This window comes from Eumetopias jubatus, unplaced genomic scaffold (assembly GCF_037043125.1).
Source record: "Eumetopias jubatus isolate StellerSeaLion01/CBP00866 unplaced genomic scaffold, mEumJub1_p1.0 scaffold_47, whole genome shotgun sequence".
In the NCBI taxonomy this organism is placed as follows: Eukaryota; Metazoa; Chordata; class Mammalia; order Carnivora; family Otariidae; genus Eumetopias; species Eumetopias jubatus.
The window spans coordinates 361338-386156 of record NW_028274853.1 but is presented as its reverse complement, the minus strand read 5'-3'; the positions used below and the strand labels follow the sequence as shown (position 1 = coordinate 386156).

The 24819-nt window shown below is 39.3% G+C and overlaps 1 protein-coding gene and 1 long non-coding RNA gene across 10 annotated transcripts in view; one reads left to right on the top strand and one right to left on the bottom strand.

Moving 5' to 3' along the window:
• LOC148161865 (uncharacterized) overlaps window positions 1–18058 on the top strand; it is a 101016-nt gene extending 82958 nt beyond the window's left edge. For 2 of the 3 annotated variants that reach the window (XR_015767313.1, XR_015767312.1), the window contains 3 exons: window positions 4171–4278; window positions 13608–13783; window positions 16697–18058. This is a non-coding gene — a long non-coding RNA (uncharacterized LOC148161865). Of the gene's footprint in view, window positions 1–2621; window positions 2665–4170; window positions 4279–13607; window positions 13784–16696 lie in introns of those variants that run through there. The other variant, XR_015767314.1, reaches the window with a different exon arrangement.
• LOC148161863 (uncharacterized) overlaps window positions 1–24819 on the bottom strand; it is a 155477-nt gene that overhangs the window by 89175 nt on the left and 41483 nt on the right. For 2 of the 7 annotated variants that reach the window (XR_015767306.1, XR_015767307.1), the window contains 3 exons: window positions 22670–22923; window positions 18544–22059; window positions 2223–2522 (listed from right to left, as the gene is read on the bottom strand). Coding sequence is in view for 3 of the 7 variants with exons in the window: in XM_088020515.1 (XP_087876641.1) it covers window positions 19749–19765; window positions 21882–22059 (195 nt within the window). In the remaining 4 variants the exon portion in view is untranslated. Of the gene's footprint in view, window positions 1–2222; window positions 2523–4160; window positions 4352–12598; window positions 13428–16689; window positions 17188–18543; window positions 22060–22669; window positions 22924–24819 lie in introns of those variants that run through there. The other 5 variants (XR_015767309.1, XR_015767308.1, XM_088020515.1 and 2 more) reach the window with 4 other exon arrangements.

Sequence of the window (24819 nt, the reverse complement as noted above, 5' to 3'; positions counted from 1 at the left end):
CAGTCAGAGAAAGACAAATACCATATGATTTCACTCATATGTGGACTTTAAGAAAGAAAACAAATGGACATATGGGAGGGGGGGAAAGAAAAAGAGAAGGAGGCAAGTCATAAGAGATTCTTTTTTTTTTTTTTAAAATTTTCTTTATTTATTCATGAGAGAGAGAGGGAGAGAGAGAGAGAGAGAGAAGCAGGCTCCCAAGGAGCAGGAGGCCCGATGCGGGACTCGATCCCAGGACCCTGGGATCATGACCTGAGCCGAAGGCAGATGCTTAACCATCTGAGCCACCCAGGCGCCCAGTCATAAGAGATTCTTAACAATAGAGAATAAACTGAGGGTTGATGGAGGGAGGTGGGTGGGTGGGGATGGGCTAGATGGGTGATGGGTACTAAGGGGAGGGCACTTGTCATGATGAGTACCAGGTGTTGTATATAAGTGATGAATCACTGAATTCTCCTCCTGAAACCAATATTGCATTGTATGTTAACCAAGTAAAATTTAAATAAAAAAAAAGAAAAACAAAGACAATTTCATCTTTCTCTCCTCCATGATGTTTTTTTAAACATCAATTTTTTTAAAAAGTTTGTATATATATTCGGATCACTCTAGAAATCATTAGTTCTCTTACGTGCTGTCAGCTCTATCCTTGTTAAGTACTGCTTTTTTGGGCAGGGGGAGGGGAGAATTGTGCTGAGCTATTTTATGTAGCTCAGAATTGGATTTCTAGAGTCTCAGAGACTTAGGGAACTGGAAATGTGTTCTACATTTTGCCTATCAACAAAGCCTAATCAAGAATGCATTCTTTGCCAGCAACATTCAAAACAGAGATGATTCCAAGCTGTGGCTTGGAAATAAACTCCTTTTATTGCCTTTCAATTTATAGTGTTCTTTGCCTTCATTTTGCACAAATATTCAGGGAATTTTCCCATTTAGAGAACCTGATGCACAAATTAAGATATTTCAAGTAAAGCCATTCATGATCTGTAAGGAAAGTAATACAAATTGACATGTGATACTAGTCTGAGTTCCTGACAACAATCAACTTAGAATATGTTCCTACATATACTCATGTGTCACAGGGAGGTTGTTTTTAGATTAACAACCGTAATTTAATGAGACTAATTTATTAATCAGACCTCAATTTGCAAACTTGTGTTTGTAAAAAAAAATCGCATGTGTGGTATTTTGTGTGTTTTGTTTGACTGTGTGTTTTTGTTGTTGTTGTTGTTGTTAGCTTTCTTTGATTTTTCTCCCCACAAGTAATCTCATAGGTTATGGCTAGCAGAATTGTTCAAAAATAATTTTGAACCCTAAGACAAACCCTAGGTTATCTGGTTCATAGCAGCAGAATTCAGTAACATTTAAGAGCAATATAAATAATTTTCAGAATGCTCATGAGGATGGAACTCTTGCTCAATTTAAACAATTCAGAATTTTGGAAACTGGTATTTGATCTGTCAATCTGCTTGTTGGAATAACGCTTCTAACTAAACACAGAAAAAAAATTAACTGGAAGAAATGTTTCAATTCACAGAGCCAGAAAAAATAAAATAAATCTCAGATACCTACATTAAATTAACCCTGGATTTATCTTGCTAACATGGCAAGTCATTATATACTTAACACAATTGAGATACACGGTTTTGATGAGCAGACCATTTCTTGAAACAATATTTTCACAGTACATGAAATATAAGAGCTTGGGATAACACCACATTAACCCGGAGGGAGACAGTCATTGAAATGCTTATTATTTTATATGGGAGGCTGAGCAGAGTAAAGCTGAAGATTCTAATATACAGACAGACAAGCTTCCAAGCTGTGACAGATGTGTTCTCAAAGTCCATTTAAAAGTCAGTAGTTTCTAATTCAGCATTTTCTCACAATAATAATAGTGAATTTTCAATACTGTTATGCATTAGGCAGTTTCTAAGTGCTTTATGTGAATTGTTTCATTTAATTCTTTCAAAAAGTCCTAAGACTTAGGTTATAATTAACCGAATATTATAGAAGAAGGATCTGAGACACAGAGATTAAATTGTCTTGAGGTCACACAGCTAGATCTCAGGCAGTTTGACTTCAGAACCTGACTTTTAACCACTTTACATGGAGGTGATGATATTAATCATGATCAGGTTCTATTCTCATGATCTATTACTATGTAAACAGTTGACACCCCCGTCCCCACCACCTGCCCCAAAAGACAGCTGTATTTTACTCACAATTTTGTGGGTTAAGAATTCAGGAGGGGCTCCTCTGGGCAGCTTGCATTTGCTCCAGATGGTGTCAGCAGAGGTAGCTAGATTGGTGCTGGGGGATTCCCTTCCAACGTGGTCACTTACATGGCTGGCAATTTGGTATTGGCTGTCAGCTGGGAGCTTGACTGGGGCTATTGGTCAGGATCCTTGGTTCCTCTCCACATAGGGTTGCTTAGGCTTCCTCACAGGACAGTGGCTGTATTGCAAGAGTTGAGTGTTCTTAGAGAGAGGAAGTGGAAGCTGCCAGTTTCTTATGGTCTAGGCCTGGAAGAGTAGCATAGCATGATTTCTGCTGTATTCTATTGGTCAACATTGTGACAGAGACCACCCAGATTCAAGGAGAATGGGTCTGTGTCTTAATGGACAGAGTGGCAAAGAATTCGCAGCCATCTTTTATCCATCCGAGGTACCCAGAAGAGACCATGAAAGCCCATATATTTAACATGTGACCTAGATTAAGGTTTCTCAAACTTGTCTTTACCTTTTCTTCTTCTGTCATGCTAGTTTTTAATGTTAAGTCTTTTTTAAAATACAAGTTTTCTTTCGGCTCTTAAGGCCTGTGATTCTGAGACAAGGTTGCGTTATTTTTAAATGTAAAATACCTGGAATATAGTTGGGATTCTATAGATGTTTATCGTTCATCATTTTTCCTTTTACTGTAAGGCAACTGTAAGATTTAACAAATAATGAAGAATGAGCTACAACTCAGAGGAACAAAATGGATTAAGTTGTTTGAAAGTACAAATATTCTACTTTATCTTTTACAACATACACACTCCATTTCCCAGCTTGTCATTTCCTTGTCTGTCATCACACTTCACGCCTGTGAGCTCTTTGGGGGCAGGGGCTCTGTCTAACTCATCCTTATACTGTATCCCCAGAATAAATACCATACCCTGGGAAATAGCAGGCACTCAGTAAATATTTGGGGAAACTTAACAAAGGCAACAAAACAACTTGAATGTATGTAGAATAATATACCAATAACTCTAATTTACTAATAGATGTTTGTCTTACTGAACATCTACTGTGCTGACTCCTAATGAAGCAGAAATGCATCTGGTGGCGTGACAGTTGAGTGAATGTACTTGTCATTTTAATTGTTTTAATACACTTGTAAGCCAGGGACATGTATTATTCTATCTCTGATGAAGAAATTCAAAATGTGTACCGAAGTTAATATTAATTCACAATTGTGTATCTACCAAAAGTCCCTATTGATCTCTACTTCAAAAGGTAAGAAGACCTCTTTGTCTTTCTAGTGAAAGTGTATTTTAATCTAATTGCAAGCCATTAGGCATTATCTATTTAGCTGAAATTAATACTAATGCCAGACACTTGGCCTGAAGTATCATCTTCTCATTTTGATGTAGAGTTTCCCTCTTCATTTGGTCTTCCTTTTTTTTTTTTCTTCTCAAATGATAAAGAATAAATAAGACTGAATATGCAGAGCACTATTTCGTTTGAAAATTGGCTTTCTCAGTACCAGGCATAAGTTTGTACTTTTCTACAACCCAAGGCCCATAGAACCCCTACTGTTAAGCTACTCCATGATACATATGAGATCTCTGAAATTCTGGTCTGACAGTTCTGAGATGACTCAATCTTGCTCCAAGTTCAGAATGTAGCTTATTCACATATACAAGGAAAAGGCTATAGAAACTATTTTCTTTGGGAGTGGAGTCAAATACTTGGTGGGGGAAAAAATAGCTCCATGAAGATAAATCAAGAGGAAGATGGGTAGGCAAAACTAATACTCCATTAGGAAAGGATGTGTTTTTAATCTCTATAAATAATCAGGGTTGAACCAATAGGATATCTGTATCTACCTACCTACCTAGCTACCTACCTATCTATCTTGATACTATGTAGAAAGAGATTTATTATGAGAGACTGGCTCACATTATTACAGAGGCTGAGAAGTCCCATGATCTGCCATCTGCAAGCTGGAGAACAGGAAAGCTGATGGTGTAGTTCTAATCCGAACCGGAAGGCCTGAGAACCAGGGATGCCGACAGTGGTAAGTCCCAGTGTGAGTCTGAAGGCCTGAGAACTGGGGGTGATGGTGTAAGTCTTGGTCCACATTCAAAGGCCTGAGAACCAAGAAAACTGATATTGGAGGGCAGAGAGCAAATTCACCCTTCCTCTCTGTCTTTTTGTTCTATTCAGCCTCTCAAGATTGGAAGATTAGATGATGCCCACCTGCAATGGTGAGGGCAATCTTTACTCACTCAAATGATTCAAATGCTAATATCTTCCAGAAACATCCTTACAGACACACCCAGAAACAATGTTTTACCAGCTATCTGGGCATCCCTTAGTCCGGTCAAGTTGACAAATGAAATTAACTGTCATAATCTTCAATTAAAGCATTCTTATCTGAATAATCTTCAGGACAGCAGCTCTCATATTTTTTGATTGTGAATCATCCAAATTCATTACTCCTCTTTCTATTAAAAAATTTTCAGTTTCAATTACATGCTTCAATACCTGTTTTGTCTTGAGTAGCCATTATGATCTAGCAAAGCGATGAGTAGAAAGGGAGTGCAACCCTGATGTTTATAGCAGCATTATCAACAATAGCCAAATTATGGAAAGAGCCCAAATGTCCACTGAATGATGAATGGATAAAGAGATAAAGAAGACATGTGGATTTTATAGATACATATATACAATGGAGTATTATTCCACATATGTGTGTATATATATACATATACATATACACAAATATATATAGTACAATATGTCTATAAATGGACTGTTACTCAGCCATAAAAAAGAATGAGATCTTGCCATTTGTAACAACATGGATGGAGCTAGAGAGTATTATGCTAAGTGAAATAGTCAGAGAAAGACAAATACTATATGATTTCATTCATATGTGGAATTTAAGAAAGGAAACAGATGAACATGGGGGAAAGAGGCAAACTATAGAACAGATAAGACTCTTAACTATAGAGAACAAACTGAGGGTTGCGGGAGGGGAGGTGGGTTGGGGGATGGGCTAAATGGGTGTTGGGTTAAGGAGGACACTTGCTGTGATAAGCTCTGGGTGTTCTGTGTAAGTGATGAATCACTAAATTCTACTCCTGAAACTAATATTACGCTTATGTTATTAACTGGAATTTAAATAAAAACTTGAAACTACAGAAAAGAGAAAGAAAGAAGTATATTAAATAAACTCATTTGGCTACCCAAATTTTGTATTCTAATAACAGCTCCATGGACTATAAAATTAGAATAATTGCGTAAAATGAAGCATAGATATTTATTGTCTATAGATTATATTACTGCTTGTGGTTTTTTGATGACTGCCATGAGTAATAAAGAATTAACTCTTTGTAAGTATGAAGACCTATATATAAGAGTGGCTAACATGGAGAGACAAGGATGATGAGATAGAAAATATTTTAAAAATAGGAATTATTAAATCTCATAAAAATAAAGGTAGTCTGAAAATCAGTAAAGATCAGGTATTTAAATGATGATGATGATGACGACGACGATGATAACACAAAGGTAATAATAATACAACCCCAAACTCATACTCTAGTACACTTATTTGAAAATAAGAATAGAGTCAGGTAGAAAAATTCAGAGAAGTAACTAGTTTGAGTCAACTGCTCTCCTCTTTTATGTACTTCCCCTACCCCAATCAAAACACTCTAGCACTGAAATGGAAAATGATGAACTAGGGCATTAACAACAGATCTCACTACCAACTTCATTAAGACCAATTGCAAATGACTTATCTCAGAGAAATGAAGAGCACCTTCATCCCAGCAATTTCAATGGGGGGTTGCGTTTCACAAGCACACACAAAATATTATGAAAATGAGCATGTGTGGAGGTTTAATAGCTAATTTTCCAAGTTGATTATCTTGGCCAGTTCATTGGGATGCTCTTGCTTCTTAGCTAATTTAATTTGTTTCATCCTTTTTATTGTCTCGCTTAAATAGCAATTAGGGGAGATAGCACTCCATTTAGCCTCCTACTTGCCCCTTTGCTAAATCATGATTTCACCCTGTGCCAGATAGTTACGGGTATATGAAGAGATGGCACTGGTGAAAGGCAGAGTGGGTGAACATACTTGACTCAAGCCTGACTAATCCAGGGAAAAGTTGCCAGTGATCAAAGTGTGTATGTGTGTATGTGTGTGGTGAATACCTTTGAACAACCCATTTATTCAGATATTCAGAAATGTGAAGCATTCCTGCTTGGAAATTCAGATTCACCTCCATGATGCCAACCAATATGCTACAGCTATTTAAAAGCCAGCTTTCAACCTAGGTAAAATATCAGAACCCATCCATTTTGTACTTCTGTTTTAGAACTATATATTTGTCTATGCGACAAAAAGCTATTAGATGCTATAATACTTTTTAGTATATTGTCATTTAAAAAAAGCTTATTAATTACTTGCTTACAGGTAGCCCCAGGTGAGTCGGAAGGGGCTTCCATGACCTGGAGTGCTCCGCTAATAGACTTTGCACACCGCTCTTAAAACTGTATATTCTGATGAGAACAGTACGAGAGGTCTCAATTCAACATGTATAGATTTTATGCCTTTTTTAATAGATAAAAAGGTAGAATTGGTCTCTGTTTGCAGACAGCTTTACTTGGGGATGAAAAGACAACATAAAACAGAATGCAAAAAACATATCCTGTAGCTGACTGAAGACTCTTCAGGGCCGACTGGTTAATGAAGTTCAGCTGGTAAACTCCTTGAGGTGGTGAAGCCTTGGTGAGAGACAGTGACTGACATGGCCTGGGTGTCAACCAGGGGACTTCTCTAGAGCCACTTGGCCCTTGCAGCTTTGTGAAATCCACAAAAAGCCACCAAAATAATGGCCCATATTTCCACCCTGTCCCTTAGTCCTCAGGTTCCTTATAGTTCAAAGTGTTGAGGGAAGATTGCAAACACCAGCTTCATTGGAACTTGCATCATTAAGGAGAAAGCAGAAAGGTATGGATCTTCCAGTAGTATTTGCCCTCAGGTATCTCATTATAAAGCATGATAGAACTCTATAAACCGGGGCACCTGGGTGGCTCAGTCGTTAAGTGTCTGCCTTTAGCTCAGGTTCCTGCATCGGGCTCCCTGCTGGCCGGGAAGCCTGCTTCTCCCTCTCCTACCCCCCCTGCTTGTGTTCCTGCTCTCTCTATCTCTCTGTCAAATAAAAGCTTTAAAAAAAAAACAAAACCTCTCTAAACCTTTCGCATTACTAATTTCCTTTGTTTATCTTTCACTCTCTTGAATATGTGAAAGTAGAATCCACGCCCCTCCCAAATTGTAATATGATGAGGAAGTAGTAATCATCATCAGTAGTGGTAGTCTCACTCCCCTAGAAAGGCAAATGGAGCTCAGAAACCCGACTGAAAATGTGCCCTCAACTCAGCGATTTTTGCTTTAATGTTGTAGTTGTCCAGCAACAACAAATTGTCTCTATAGCAGAAAGGAACTTGTCACATGACTCTCTAGGGACTCTTGTAACTAGAATACATTCTAGTAACCGTAAAAGAGGTGTTTGTACACTAGGTAAAGGGCCCCGGTGTGTCTCTGAAACATAGGGGACACTCACTATTTACTGAGTGAATGAGAGAATGAATGCACAAAAATCTGGAAGGCCATTAGGAGGCTCCAAGATGCCAAGCCCTCCTTCCCTGACTGTGTGGTGTGGGAAAATGAGCAGCCTTCACTTTAATAGAGGAGGCAGCATCCTCAGTGGCAATTTTAAGATTTTTTTTTTTATTTATTTATTTGAGACAGAAAGAGAGAGAGAGAGAGAGAGAGCACATGAGAGGGGGAAGGGTCAGAGGGAGAAGCAGACTCTCCGCCGAGCAGGGAGCCCGATGCGGGACTCGATCCAGGGACTCCAGGATCATGACCTGAGCCGAAGGCAGTCACTCAACCAACTGAGCCACCCAGGCGCCCAGTGGCAATTTTAGCAGGCAGGTAGAGAGAGAGTTCTGGGAAAAGACTGAGGGTTTAGGGGTGTTTATTTACTTTGGAGTTGGAATTCTAGAATGCATCGTGGAAAGGATTATCTAGGAGAGCAGCCGTGAGAAAAATCACTTGCCCAGGGAGAAATACAGAACCAGATCAGGAGAGGAGGATGGGAGAGAAGCAATGACTAGAGGGGTTTATACTTTGACATTGAGGAAGACCTGGATGAAATGCAGAGTGGGATCCAGTGGCCCCCAGGCTTCCACTGGGAAACTTGTTTTCTATTCTGCATTGTGTCAAGGATGTGTGTGATCTCCTGATCTTCCTCTGTTTCAGTAACCCCCAGAAAGGCACATCCTGCATAGAGACTAGCACATATTAGGTATTCAACACAAACTTATTAGTAGCATGAATTCATTAAGAAGTATGGAAGCAGGAAATGCAGGATACAGGCTTGAAATGAAAGAATCTTTATTGCTTCTAACTGCTAGGCCTGCCTTGTGCTGCCAAATCACTTCTGGCCAATTAGTTGGTATACTTGCAGCACTCTCCTGTGGAAGATATTATCTGACCTGTTCTAAAGTACCTGAAAGGGCAGAACTGAGGACACACGCTACAAGTCAGAGGCAAGTAGATTTCAGCCCCAAATATTCTAACAGCTGAAGTTATTCAGAATAAAAAAAAATGCTGCCTTAAAAATGTAGAAAATTCCAACACAGAAAGGATGCAAGTAAAACTCAATGACTGTGTCTCAGGGATGTTTTAGCGGGGGTCCCTGCATTGAGAAAGAGCTTGGTCCCTTCTACCATTAAGAGTTTAGAATTATTTTTGTGCCTGGTATTATGATAGTCTAATACAATAAGATAAAAGCAAACTAGTTAGGAAAGGAGACACGGATCCAATTTATGAAAAGGGCAATAGAGAAAAAGATTGCATCTATATTATCATTATGAAAGCATTTGCCAATAGGTATAGTGCAGAAAGTTAGAAAATGCTGTAATGTTGGGCTGTAATAGGGAACTAAGATGTACTCTGCAGAACGTAGGAGCAAATCTAAATTAGGAAGGGAGAGACTAAAGGGGTTTGGGGTCATTGAGAAAGGCTTCATGAAGCGGCTAGTTGTTTAGCTGGGCCTCCGGGAAAGGGTTAGAACTGGGACCTGTGCAGGGGGAGGTCCCTCCAGGGAGGTTTCGGGAGGAGGCTGAGTGATTGGGTGCACTCAGGCCCTCGGTGTGTGCTTTGAATGGAGATGGTGGGAACAATCAATAGTCATTTGAGGGAATGAAACACACTTAACTTCCTCTTGTCTGAAATCCTGCAGTACCCTGAGTCCATCGGCCTGCTAGTGAGGACACCTGGGAATCCCAGCTGGGTCCGTAACTAGCTGTTTGGTGACGACACATCACTTCACCTCCCTGAGCCTTATTTTCCTCAATTATAAGGCAAGGGAGTTGGTGAAATCAGTTCTTCTCAAACTTGAACGTACAAATGGGGATATTATCCAAATGCAGCTCTGATTTTGAAGGTCTGGGATAGGGCTTGAGATTGTGTATTTCTAATAAGCTCCCAGGCAGGTAGTGCTGATACACTTTGAGTAGCATGGGGTTGGATGAACACTACACAGATTAGTTTTAATTACATTCTCATACCGCCTTTCATAGTTGTTTCATAGTTGTATACAACTACATATAGTTTATATAACTAGGTTATAAGGTTAAGAGTGTCTAGCACAGAACTTAATCCGTGGTAGTTACCCAATAAATATTCATTTACTAACATACAGTTTCTCCCTTAAACACTGTGATTACCTATGTTGATGGTTCGATCCTGGCTTTCAAACATGTTGTGCGGATTTAGGAAATCTCATAAAAGTCAAAGAAAAATCTCAGGACTTCCCTAGATCTTGTCTCTCAAGGCTCCTGCTTCTTCCAGGATAAAAGGAAATAATGAGCTGCATAAATACCTGACTGTTGCATTGGTTGCTTTAGGGAAAAACAATTAGATTGGCTTGCCATGCGCTGAGTGGATGGAATGGAGGTTTTCATTCCATTAACACTCATTCCATGAGTCATTCTAAATTCTTGAAAGTATGCCAATGAACCCCAGTGAATTTACTGCAGTTGCCACTGGTAGCATTTTGCCTCTGCACGCAATCAGCAATACTGTAATAACTTATTTCACAAAGAAAATGAGATTGCATGGTTTATTATTTACGCTACTGTTTTGTTTTAATACTGTTATTGTTCCTTTTTATAAGAAAGCATATTGATCTCTATCCTAAAGGACTGAGAAAGAGGAGACTTGAGAGTTCCCGAACTAGCTATGAGAGTATAGTAATAGTATTGACTAGTATTTTGTAATAGTATTGGATATCACTGAAAATGGTGTTATTGCTTTTTGGATTGATGGTAGTAATATAGAAGTGTTCTAAAGAGGTTGCATTGATTGCATAACACATACCTGATTACGGGAGATTTTTACCAGACTTAAGATGGCTTCCAACAAATGGTCTGTGAAAGTAGTAAGATTTCTTTCAGTCCTGTGATGCCCTGATATCTGACCAAAAGTCATTTACATACAGGACAATTTACAGTGGGAAAATGACATTCACCAAAGGATTCCTGAAGTTTGCCGCTTGTCACCTAATACATACAAGGCAATGTTGATCAAAGACAAGAAGAGGAAGTATCACGTTCAGAGTCTTTCCATCAAAGTGATCTAATAGCCCAGTGATAAAATCTATCACACCGACTTGGTATGAAACCTCTGCTAATTAGAGAACTCCATTACAACATCAAGCCCATAGAATATCAGTATCAGGCTGAATCTGTTCTGTCAAAAAATAGGCTGGTTGTACCCAAGCCATATTTAAGGATTGCTCCATAATATATGTGTGCTGGGAAAAATGTATTTGAGTCACTATACTTTAGACAGGTGTCTGAAATCCATATTCAAGTAGTTTAAGAAAAAGGAGGATTTATTGGAAAGATCTTGGGGGAGCTGCCATAATTGGAAGAAGAGTAGGCCGACCAAATCAGAGGAAGGGCCTCTTTCTTGGTTTCCACTTCTCTTAGTGCTGGCTTTATTTTCTCCCACTGCCAACCAGCTTTCTCTACTTGGCAGTTATAGGGTTATTGACACCTTGTTTAACAGTTTCCCATTTTACAACTTTTTTTCCACCAGGGAGACAGACTCTCTTTTTCCCAGATCCATGTCAAAAAAATACTGGGGAAGAACTGCAATTGGCCATTTCAGGTGGCTTCTCACCCTTGGACCAATCAGCTGTGACAAGGAGGGCTGGATCATGTAAGAGCATACCGGCTCCCGTTGTAACCACATGGCTGGAGTGGGGAGGAGAACAGAAATTTCCAAAATGAGGGAGGAGTGTCTTTGCCAGAATATGGAAATAAATGGCTGGGTGAGGGCTCCTAATGTGTTGGTTGACAGTAGCATCTAATCCTCGATTTGTTTAATACTCCTCGTGTCTCCTACTGGTCATAAATCCAAGGTTGTGAATTCTGTTCTAGATGTTCCATAGTCCCCATCATACAAGCTGCAGGGATCTTCATTCTCCAGACCGTAGAAAACAAAGCTGCCAGAGTGTTTTCTGGGCCCCACACTTGCCTGGGTTAGTGGGGCTATTTTTGCTTCTGTAATTGATTCGCCTGAGTTACAGAAAGAAGGGGAAAGAAAAGGCTGACTGATGGCGTTTGCCGTGGGCACAGAAGGAAATCTGAGAGTCTCCTAATGCAAGTCCTCTTCCCTCCCCTCTGTTGCCACTAGCCCAGGAAACTTTGTGGTCCTCACAAGGAGAGTGTAAGCCACCCAGGAGCCAGGAACAATAGCATGTGTGTCTTTAAATTCTGGGAAGCACTAACTATAGTCCTTACACAGGCAAAAGTATAACAAATATCTGTGGATCTGTTGTTAGCTTAAACCAAGCTTAACCTGTATAAAAGGTCAAAGAGGTACTTGGAGCTACATAGTGATTTGTAAACATCTCCAAACGTGAACATTTTACGTCTTGTTATTGTGTCCAGATGGGACTAACAGGGCAGAGTCCTCTATTTGTAATTCTATTTGTCAACCCCGTAATGTATTTTAAGGAAGAATATTATAGTTGATAGCAATTTTAATTATTTACCAATAATGAATGAATCTGGGTCCCTATTTAAGAAATGCAAGATTTGTATGATTCAAGCATATTATCTCTTACATGCAAACACTAATGAGTCCTATGAAGGTAACAAACTCCAGAAACAGAAGTAGAATCCAAACAAATGTGTTCGTTAGTCTTATTTGTCTTCTGATGATAGATCTTGAACTGGACACATGTCCAGATTTGAACTTTAAAACACAGGTATTCTATTTTAACAGAAAACTTTATAGTAAGTTGATTATGTGACCGTTTATTGTAGAAAAGAAGGGGTTCCTAATGCTTACCACGAAGATAATGCTTGTGAAGATAATGGGTTGCGTTTTTCCTAAGTGGAAATCTTTTTATCGTTTTCCCCCAATTTAGTAAGTAACACAGCATCATTGTAGAAAATTTTAACAATTCAGAAATGAGTATTAAATGTGGACAATTTGAATCCCCCCATGATCCTAATCCCTAGAAATAATTCTTAACAATTTGATGTATATGGGTTTATTTTACGTCACAAGCCCTTGTAGGGCAATTACTATATTCTAAGCACTTATCTAAACACTTTACAGCTGTACCTCATTGCATCCTCCTAACAACCCTACAAGGTAGATACTGTTTCCTTATTGACTGGGGAGGATATGGAGTTTCAGAGGCTTTCATAACTTGCACAAAGAAACATAGTTCTAAATGGCAGAATTGAGATTCAAACACAGCCTGACTCGAGTCCATGCTCTTACTCTATACACCTTTCCAGATCTCTGTTTATGCATATGATGAAAATGTATGTAACATGTTTCCAAGTTCACCTCCTATGGCTAACCTTTCCTTTAACATCCACTTAAAATGGCTTAACACCCCATTCCATGCAACGTGGGAGTCCAGTGTGCCTCCTCTGTAATATTTCTGTGATTTCTTGGAGGTATTTGTGTGGAATCTAAATCCTACTGCCTGGCAGCATCATGTCTAGGCATTTGCTCTCCTCTCTCTTCATCTCTGGATACCACCTTCTTTCTTCTTTTCCCCAGAGTACCACTGATATAAATAAGGCAGTTGTGTGTAGAGAACTTTTCGTGAAGATCTGGGGGTAAAAGAGAGGATTGCAAATAGGGGAAAAAATGAGTACAGTATTTACAATGATTGTTCTCAGAGCCTAAGGGAAAACTAAAACATAAACTTTTTTTTTTTTTAATGTAAACATTTTCCAAGTAGCTCCTCCTTGGGCACACTCCATTTCTCTCTCTCTCTTTTTTTTTTTTAGGTTTTATTGACTTGAGAGTGAGAGCACAAGCAAGGTGAGAGGCTGAGAGTAAGAAGCAGACTCCCTGCCGAGCATGGAGACCGACGTGGGGCTCGATCTCAGGACCTGGGATCGTGACCTGAGCCGAAGGCAGACACCCAATAGACTGAGCCACCCAGGAGCGCCTCCATTTCTTGGTAGTACATACTGTCCTGTCTTGGGAACTTCTTTCTCTCAGACTCTGTCCTTCAGTTACTTTTTTCTCCGTCCAATATCCTTGTCCCCTTTACACCCAGGCCGTCACTCTTAAATACCACATCACTCTTCTCTTATTATGCAGAGTGATATTGCTCTACTTCTAAATTTTCCTTTCCATTTCATGGTAAGCGTTATCTTTCACAACAGAAACATTTTATGGTTGGAACTTGTTTTTCCAGGGGTCCTCAATGGGGATTGATTTCATCCTCCAGAAGATATTTCTGTGTGGAAACAAAGAATTATCCAGCCCCAAATGTCAATAGTGCCAAGGCTGAGAAAATCTGGTGTACAAGAAGTGTCCACCTTCCTTTGGGGATTGTTTTCTCTGAGCTGGACAATGCAGTTTTGGTGGAGCCATAAACCATACACCTACTCTCTGACTCAGATGGCAAGGACCTCACTAGGCTGGGTCCAGGTTTGGAGCCCCACTTCCATGGCCATATGACCAAGAATGGACATTTGGATCAACCTGCACCGATCCTGGCCTGGGGATGTATCCTACAGATGCATTCCTACATATGTGCACGGCGATTGACCAGGATATTCAAGAATTATTTGTAATAGCAGTTACCACCCAAATTTTTATCAAAGGGTGACTGATTAAATTATGGTAAAGTCATACAAAGAAATACTGTCTTGTGTTTGTTTGTAAAGAGCTAACTGGGTAAGCTAGAACATTTCCCAGAATGCCCTTTCCTGGAGGATACCTGAGTTAGAATTGTCTAAAAGAGGAATTGGTGGAAGCCTTGGAAGATGGAAGTGATCAGCATCATGACTCTCTTAGGGGCGTAGAAGTGAGATGTAGTGCCAGACAGACTCAGGGGTGCTGGTGGTTTTTAGCAGGCCCTTGCTCTTTTTTACCCCATGTCCAGCTTTGCTCGATGTCCTTTTCTTTGCTCCATGTCTTCCTGACTGGTACTTTGCCACAGACCTGCAGAAGGAACAGCTGCCCATAGACTTGCCCCCCATTTTCCTTTTTGGTCCTGTTTTGGCAGCAGGATGTGCCTGGCTTCTTAGGTTGACTGGTTGGTGATTCCTCTGAAATGTCAACTCCCCCTTTTGGATCTCTGCTTCCCCAGCTACCCCCCAATATAGAGTCTAATTTCTATAATATATCCCTAATATCATAACTCTAAATGGTTTTGCTTCCCTGAGCGAACCCTGGCTGACACAACTGTGTAACCTTTGAAAGCAATGAGGCAGCTCTATATACGGATGTGAATTGATCTCCTAGATATATTAAGTGAAAACAGCAAGGTGCTAAACTGATGAAAAATATTACAGATAAAGCTAGAGCCCGTTTTGACCAATAACTCTAATCCTGGTCCCCATTTCTTTTCCCCAGAGGTAAATACTGTTATTCACTCTAAATCAATTCTTATGGTCTGGGGAAGAGTCCTCAGCAAATTGCAACTCCTGTAGGAGTTGTCGTGACAAGATTATTTTATTGACATATAAGTAACATAGAATAAAATGCACACATTTTAAGTGCTCACCTTGGTGAGTTCTGATAATTGTATAAACCTGTGTAGCCACCGCCCCAAACAAGACGTAGACCATCCCTCCTCATTTTTCTGTGTTCTTTCCTGGTCAGTTATCCTACCCACTATTGTAACCACTACCTCATTTCTTTTCTTTCTTTCTTTTTTTAGATTTTATGTATTTATTTATTTATTTTAGAGGAGGGAGAGTGTGTCGGTGCATGCGTGAGTGGTGTCGGTGGGGGGATGGGTGGAGGGGCAGAGGGAGAAGGAACCTCAAGCCGACTCTGCACTCAGCACAGAGCCTGATGCGGGGCTCAAGATCATGAACCTGAGATCACGACCTGAGCTGAAGCCAAGTCGGTTGCTTAACTGACTGAGTCACCCAAGTGCCCCACCACTATCTCATTTCTGTCTCCATTAGTTTTACTTGGCTTTCATATAAATGGAATTATATAGTATGTATTCTTTGAGTCTGGCTTTTTTATTCAGCTTAATGTCTTTTGAGATTTGTCCATATTGTTTTTTATGTATCAGTAGTTTGAGATGGTATAGGCTTGTAGGCCCCTTGCGAGCCAGGGTCATTTGAGAACTGCAGTGAGGTTAAGGACAGCCAGGCAGGCCTGGGCCAGGAAGAGAAAATGTTCTCTTCCCCTTATCTCATGTTGCAAGTTCTGGATGCCTGGATCAGCAGGAAGTGGCTCTTGCCTAGATTAGAGGTGTTCCTCCTTGAGACAAGAACATACTGTCTCCAGAGGGAGGGTGGCTGAGAGAATTCTTTAATTCAGCGAACATAAACAGGATACATTCTGTTCTTGATAAATCTTGTGTATCTTTCTTCAAGGATGTTAGTTTAATCCCATTATGTGTGAAAGTACACGTCGTTATGTTTATCTGATTGCTGCAAGTACATAGCTGTGTGGAAAATAAACGACAGCATGCAGTTGCAAGTGCTGCCTTTGCTCTGCATCCCCTGTGTCCTGGTTCTTTCGCAACCCTTACCCAGGGACCCCAACGCACTAGACGTTGACAGTAGTTGATTCTTTTTATGGCTGAGTAATATTCCATTGTATAGATAGGCCCACAGTGTGTTTATCCACTTCCTGTTGCTGGACATTTGGGTTGTTTCCAGTTTGGGGCCATTATAAACCCTTATAGCATTTTGAATGTAACTAAAAAGAGATTGCTGGGGCCATTATTTGTAGTATTTTAAAGACTGTGCAAACCACTACCTTAATTTTCCCAGAGAACCTTTACTTCCTCTACAAAGAATCAGAAATTAGGTAAGAAATTGTAATTTGTACTTTTTTCCCCCAAAGTCTTACTATAATTTTGGGTAAGAAAATGGATGAATTTATTCTTACTTTACAGATGAAAGACTCATGCCACGTCTTTAAAGGACTTCCAGAATCACAGAAGGAGTCACTTGTGAATCTAGGAGCAGAGGCCAGGCATGGTGTCTCCCTCCAGAGTGCCATCTAGTAGACCACATGTGTATCCAGACCCGTAGTCCTTGGGAAACAGTGGAATGCTGGATCCCTGTCCATAGGCCCCAAAGACAAGTCTAAAGTGCAGTTTTTAAAGGTATGAATGGAACAATTCTAAGCCCAGACCAGAACATAATTTAACAGGAAAGAATATCCAAAGGAAAAAAGACCATCTCTTCAACAAATGGTGTTAGGAAAATTGGACGGCCACATGCAGAAGAATGAAACTGGACCATTTCATTACACCATACACAAAAATAAACTCAAAATGGATGAAAGACTTAAAGATGAGACAGGAATCCATCAAAATCCTAGAGGAGAACACAGGCAGCAACCTCTTCAACCTCGGCCGCAGCAAGTTCTTCCTAGAAACATCTCCAAAGGCAAGGGAAACAAAGGCAAAAATGAACTATTGGGACTTCATCAGGATAAAAAGCTTTTGCACAGTACAGGAAACAGTCAACAAAACCAAAAGACAACTGACAGAATGGGAGAAGATATTTGCAAATGACATATCAGGTAAAGGGTTAGTATCCAAAATCTATAAAGAACTTATCAAACTCAACACCCAAAGAACAAATAATTCGATCAAGGAATGGGCAGAAGACATGAACAGACATTTCTCCAAAGAAGACATCCAAATGGCCAACAGACACATGAAAAAGTGCTCAACATCACTCGGCATCACGGAAATACAAATCAAAACCACAATGAGATACCACCTCACACCAGTGAGAATGGTTAAAATTAACAAGTCAGGAAATGACAGATGTTGGCGATGATGCAGAGAAAGGGAAACCCTCTTACACTGTTGGTGGGAATGCAAGCTGGTGCAGCCACTCGGGGGAACAGTATGGAAGTTCCTCAAAAAGCTGAAAATAGAGCTACCCTACGACCCAGTAATTGTACTACTAGGTATTTACGCCAGAGATAGAAATGTAGTGATCCGAAGGGGCACCTGCACCCCAATGTTTATAGCAGCAATGCCCACAATAGCCAAACTGTGGAAAGAGCCCAGATGTCCATCGACAGATGAATGGAATACAGTGAATACAATGGAATATTATGCAGCCATCAAAATTGGAAATCTTGGGCGCCTGGGTGGCTCAGTTGGTTGAACGACTGCCTTCGGCTCAGGTCATGATCCTGGAGTCCCTGGATTGAGTCCCGCATCGGGCTCCTTGCTCAGCAGGGAGTCTGCTTCTCCCTCTGACCCTCTTCCCTCTCGTGCTCTCTCTCTCTCATTCTCTCTCTCTCAAATAAATAAATAAAATCTTTAAAAAAAAATGGAAATCTTACCATTTGCAATGACATGGATGGAACTAGAGGGTATTATGCTAAGTGAAATAAGTCAATCAGAGAGATAATTATCATATGATCTCAATGATATGTGGAATTTAAGAAAAAAGGCAGAGGATCATAGGGGAAGAGAGAAAAAAATGAAACAAGATGAAATCAGAGAGGGAGACAAACCATAAGAGACTCTGAATCAGAGGAAACAAACTGAGGGTTGCTGGGGGGGGAGAGGAGGTGGAGGGATCATGTAACTGGGTGACGGACATTGGGGAGGGTATGTGTTATAATGAGCACTGGGTATTATAGAAGACTGATGAATCACTGAACTCTACCTCTGAAACAAATAATATACTATATGTTAATTAATTGAATTTAAATTAATAATAATAGAATGAAGCAAAGGAAGGCACATCTTGAAGGTCGTCAGAGACTTACCTCCAGGGCAGCACTGGATCCAAAGAGTCTTACAAGCAATTCCTGGAAACTTTCCTGAAAGAAACACTATTTTAAATATTTCAACCCTTCACAATTGGGTTTTATAATAACTGATGCTCAAAGAAAACCATGTATAAAGCTAGCCTGATGCAAAAGTATCAGATTAGAAAAACAAGCGGGACTAAGGTTTATTCTGAAATACAGGTATTGTGGATGTGTTGATGCCCCGCCCACATCAGACTTCCACCAAAGTGAATCCTCAGCTATTCTGCCCCTGGGGCATCTCCCAGCCTAGGGGCTTGAGCTGTCTACAGGCAGGTGCAGCCCAGAGGTGTGCAGGAGTTTATGCCTCAGAGACAACTCACAGCCATTGGGATGAAAACTCAATGAGGATGAATTACAAGGTGCATCATACACAATTCCTCTGAGGGAGCTTAAAAGAAATTGAACACTAGTTGCCCTCAGTAGTCATGAGCTTATCAATGCATCCTTTATTTTCTTCACCTCCTTCCCTGTCTTATTCTCCCCACTCCCTCACTCCAGTTTCCTGGTCACCTCTCAAGTAGACTACCTGTACCAACATACCTGCCTCTGGTTCTGCTCTTGGGGAAACACACTAAGATGTGGAAATGATTCAATATTAGGAAATCTCTTCATGTAATTAATTTCATGAGTATATCCACAGAGAAAAGCAATATAATCCTCTTAACAGATAAAAAAAAAATTCACTATAATTCAACATCCATTCTGATGAGAACTACTGTTAAAATTTGAATGGAAAACATTTCCTTACTATCTCTATCAGTTAGGGTCCATTTAAAAAAAATAGAAACCACTCTAGACTTGTAAAACAAAAGTAATTTGATATGGGAATTGATTACAAGCATAATGGAAGGACGGGAGGAAGGTAAGGTCACTAAAAACAGTAACCGCAGTGAATGACCAGTATCCTCGGGCTTGAGGGACGATGTTTTCCAGCAGTTAAGGGAATGATGCCACAGAGGCTCCTGCTTTTTGGTCAGCTGCTACGCAGGACTCAGGAGCCTGCACCCCCCAACCACTGTTGGCCATTGCCACGGTCACTGTTGGTGGTGGTGTTGCCACTGTCCTTGCTGTGCTGCCACCAGATATGCCATCAGAGACTGGAAGTAGGAAGAGGGTTCCATCCTCGTCTTCTGGTCTCCCACCAGCAGAAAGATCAAAAGTCAGCTGGTGACAATACCTGCGAAATGCGGTCTTTGGTATTCCAGCCCTCCTACTATATATATCAAAGTACAAACTTGGTAACCAAAATCATACAAAACGGAAATAGTAGCCTGGAATATTTTCCTTTATTGTCAGGGACAAGACAAAGAGGCAAGGTATCACAACTCCTTTAAAATATATATATATGTATATCTGCATATATATATGATGATATACATATATATCATCATCCATTTTAGGTGTACAATTCAGTGATTTTTTAGTATATTCATAGATACATGCAACCAACAGCACAGTCAATTTTTGGCAATTTTTATCACCTCAGAGAGAAATCCTGTGCTCTTTGGCTTATCACCCCCTTTGCCCCCTCCCCTGTCTCCACATGTTTCCTCCATCCAGCCCTAAACAACAGTTAATCTATTTTCTGTCTCTTCAGATTTACCTATTCTGGATTTTCATATAAATGTAGTCGTATAATACTTGGTCTTTTGTAACTGGCTTCTTTTGCTTAGAGTATTTTCAGTGTTCACCCATGTCTAGTATGTATCAGTACTTCATCACCCTTTATGGCCGAATAACATTGCATTGTATGAATATGCCTATATTTCACAACTCTTATTTAATATTTTCCTTAAAACTGTAATTTGGTTGGCTAATATTTTTAAGTTTCCTTTAAGTTGTAGCTCTTATTTAATATTTTCCTTTAAGTTATGAAAGTAAGCATGACTATTGGAAAATAAAAGAGAAAATTATCTTTATTTTCCGATTATATGATTGTCTACCTTGAAAACCAAAAGGATTAAGGAAAAATGATTATAACTAATTAAAAAGCTCTGCACAGTGACTTTCCTGTATAACAGCCAGTCAGCAAATACTGTAGAAAAATATTTCATCCATAATATCAACAAATGCTTCTATACTTATTAACAAAACTATGGTGCAATGTACAGGATACCCACACACACAAATCTCAGAAACATGAGACTTCCATAATGAAGCTGTCCTGTTGCTAAAGAGAATATTGTAAATGTACTGTAAATTAATTTATAAATATGTTGCTCTCAAATGAAAATCCTAATGACACTTATGTAGGAGCTTTATAAAACAGTTCTTAAGATTACCCAGAAGAATAAATGGATGGGAATATATCAGTAAAATTTTAAAAAAGAAAAATAGTGAAGAGAGAATTTCATTATTAAATATTTAATGTATTACAAATAAAATAATTTAAGCAGTTTTCTTATGTACCAAGAATAGACAGAGTAATTGGTAAAATGTAATATATAATCCAGAGGCAGTGTTAAATATGAGTAAGAAATTAGTATATGATAAAAGTATAATTAAGATTCATCATTATTATTCAATAGGACACCTGACTAGTCATTGCAACCTTGCAGTCATGAACGCTCCTAGTTGCAGACATAAAGAAAAAAAAAACACTTTAATAAGCTGTCTTATGCTACATTAGCTAACATTATTAGGTAGCTTTCAGAATTTTCAGAGTTGAAAGAGAATAACTTGTATACCTAGCAAAAATATCCTTCAGAAAGAAGGTGAAATGAAGGTATTTTCAGGTAAAAACTGAGAGGATTATTCACAAACAGATTTGCACTAAAAAAAAAAAAAGCTACTAAAGGAAGGTCTTTAGGCAAAAGCAAAATGATCCCAGAAGGAAATAGAGAAATACAGGAATAAATGAAGAACCACAGAAGAGGTAAATAGGTAGAAAAATATAATGGATAATGGAAAAATTGTATAAAAAAACCATAATAATGATGTTATTGGGTTTTAAATATATGCACAATTAAAAGGCATGAAAATAAGAGTTTAAAAAGGCGATGGTGATGTAAATGGAGTTGAAATATTCTAAGGACCTAATATTGTCTGGGGAGTGACAGAAGAATTGAATATAGATACAAAAGTTCTAAACAAAATATTTGCAAATAGAATATCAATTTATTAAAAAAGGTAATATATCATAATCAAGTTACTTCTATTCTAGGTAGGCATGCAAGGTTCTTTAATATTAAAAATGTCAATCAATGTAACTCAACACATTAACAGAATAAAGGGGAAAAATAATATGATTTTCTCAGAAGATGAACACACAGTTGGTAAAATTCAGTACTTACATTTGTTATTTAAAAACTTAGGAATAGAGAAAGCTTCTTTAATCTGTAAATATGTGTCTTCAAAAAAACCTACAGTAAAATCATAGTTAATGGTGAGATACTGAAAACTTTCCCTCCGATCCCAGGAATGAGACAGATGCCTGCCATCATCACTTCTGTTCAACATTTCCTGGAAATCCTAGGCACAGAAAAAGGCAAACAAAAGAAATAAAATATATAAAAATTTGAAACAAATGAACAAACAAATACATCTTTCATGAATTGTAAATGTCATGATTACATGTCTAGACAATCAAACAAATCTGCAGAAACACTATTAGAATTAATGAGTGAATTTCGGAAGGTCACTAGATATAAGATCAGTATATAAAATTCAAGATGCAACAAACAATTAGAAAATAAAATTTTAAAAATAATATTACAATATCACTGAAAACATTAAATAACTAGGAGGAAGATCTAATAAAAGATATGCAAGACTTTTATACAGGAAACTATAAAACTTTATAAAAACCACAAAACTATATAACTAAACGAGAGATGTATCATTCTCATGGACTGTAAAGCTCAATATTGTAAAGACATAGTCCTCCTAAATTCATCTATAGATTCAATGCAATCCCAAGTAAAATTGCAGCCGACAATATTTACAACAAAACGAGGTGACCATGGGTGGGAGACAAGGACATGTGCCCCTGAAGGAAAGACTGGCTGCCCAGCTCCGAGGAGCTCTCAGCGATTTCAGGATCTGCCTCAGCTGCAGAGAGCCACCTTGCCTGCAATCATACCTTTCCCGGGGCAGGCCACTTCCAAGAGCTGAACAAGAGGAAGTATACACTTGGCGCCGTTTGCATCCACGGTGGGACAGTTGTGACAGGCAATACTTTCTCCAGACCTCTGCTGGGTTGCTGGAGGCATTGCCAGCATGCACTGAAGTTCTGCAAGTCCTTCTGCCCCATCATTCCTTTCATCTGTGTTGTTTCCTAAGAAGCACTCTGCCCTCTAAACTCCATCATAATGGATGCTTCTGGCAATCCCCAACCTGAGACATAAGGCATTCCTGTGAACTGTAAAATACTAGCAAGCAGGAAAAACCAGTAACTATCATGATACCTGCATGGGACCTGCATCTTCACTGGGGGAAAGCAGAGGGAAACAATGCAATGTTTGACCTGAGAAGAGCAGATCTCTAAAGTCGCCTCTAAGTATTTCCTAAAAAGCCTGATGGGCTAGGTTGCAATCCCTGAAAATGATATATCCCCTCTGGGAGAGGTTTTGCCAAGTCTGATAATGGGTTAGTGCAAGGGGACAGTGGTAAGGCCTGAAGAAGATGAAGAAATCTAGCCCTTGTGAATTTTCAAAACTGACCATCCAGGATTCCCTTCTTAGTGTCCCAGATGAGTATGACAGGGATAACAGGTGAGGGGAAGAGCAGGTGTAGGTAAAGGTGGGAGATGGGGACAGACCTGGGGAATATAAGAAGTTAAGCTGCTATATTTTTGAACACCAAGAAAGCAACAGAAGAGGGAGCTCTATAAAGAAAGCTGCCCCGAATTAGGCCTCCATATAAAAGTTTTGTTTTGTTTTTTTTTTTTAAGATTTTATTTATTTAGGGCGCCTGGGTGGCTTAGTCATTGTGCGTCTCCCTTCGGCTCGGGTCATGGTCCCGGTGTCCTGGGATCGAGCCCCGCATCGGGCTCCCTGTTCAGCAGGGGGCCTGCTTCTCCCTCTCCCACTCCCCCTGCTTGTGTTGCCTCTCTCACTGTGTCTCTCTCTCTCAAATAGATAGAATCTTTGAAAAAAAAAAAAAGATTTTATTTACTTATTTGAGAGAGAGAGAGACAGAGCATGCTCAGGGGGCAAGAGGCAGAGGGAGAGGGAGAAGCAGGCTCCCTGCTGGGCAGGGAGCATGATGCGGGGCTCGATTCCAGGACCCCGATTCAGGGATCATGACCTGAGCTGAAGCCAGACACCTAACCGACTGAGCCACCAAGGCGCCCCTCCATATAAAAGTTTAGGAAAACAAATTTCATGTGATAAATAAGCCACAGAAATTATTGAGGTAAAATCCTACATAAAACCGTAAGAAAAAAAATCACTGTTACAGATAATTATACCATTCCAGAAAGACAAGCCAATAGGACAGATGAAAACTGTAAACTCCTATTTTAATGTGAGCTAGAAGACATGAAGAAAATACAAGACATGACCCACTCCCCCCCGAAAAAAATCAGAATTAGAAAAACAGAGAAATGAAGTGATAGGACTCAGAAAGAATTAGAAGAAGAAATACCATATGACCCAGCAATCCTGCTTTATCTATCCAAAGGAATTGAAATCAGGGTCTTGAATTGCTATCTTCACTCTCAAATTTATTGCAGCATTATTTACAATAGCCAGGACATGGAAGCAACCTAACTGTTCATCACAAGATGAATGAATAAAGAAGATGTAATATATAAATGCAATGGAATATTCTTCAGCCTTAAAAAAGAAGGAAATCCTGCCATTGGTGACAACATGAATGAACCTGGAGGATATAAGGTAAGTGAAATAAGCCAGACATGGAAGGAAAATTGCTACATGGTACCACTGAAATGAGGAATCTAAAATAGTTAAACTCATAGGAGTTTAGAGAGTAAAATGGTTTAGAGAGTAAAATGGTTTAGTTTAGAGAGTAAAATGGTGGTTGCCACAGCTGGGGGCGGGGAGAAACAGGGAGGTATTAGTCAAAAGCTATGAAGTTTCATTTTTTCAAGATGAATAAGTCAGAGAGATTTACTGTAAAACAGACTGTCTATACATAATAATACTGTATTTTATACTTAAAAATTTGTTAAGAGATCTGATGTTAAGCGTTCTTATCACAAAGCAGTAAAAATAAAAAAAATAAGTAAATAAATAGGGCAGGAGGAAACTTTGGGAGGCAGTGGATATA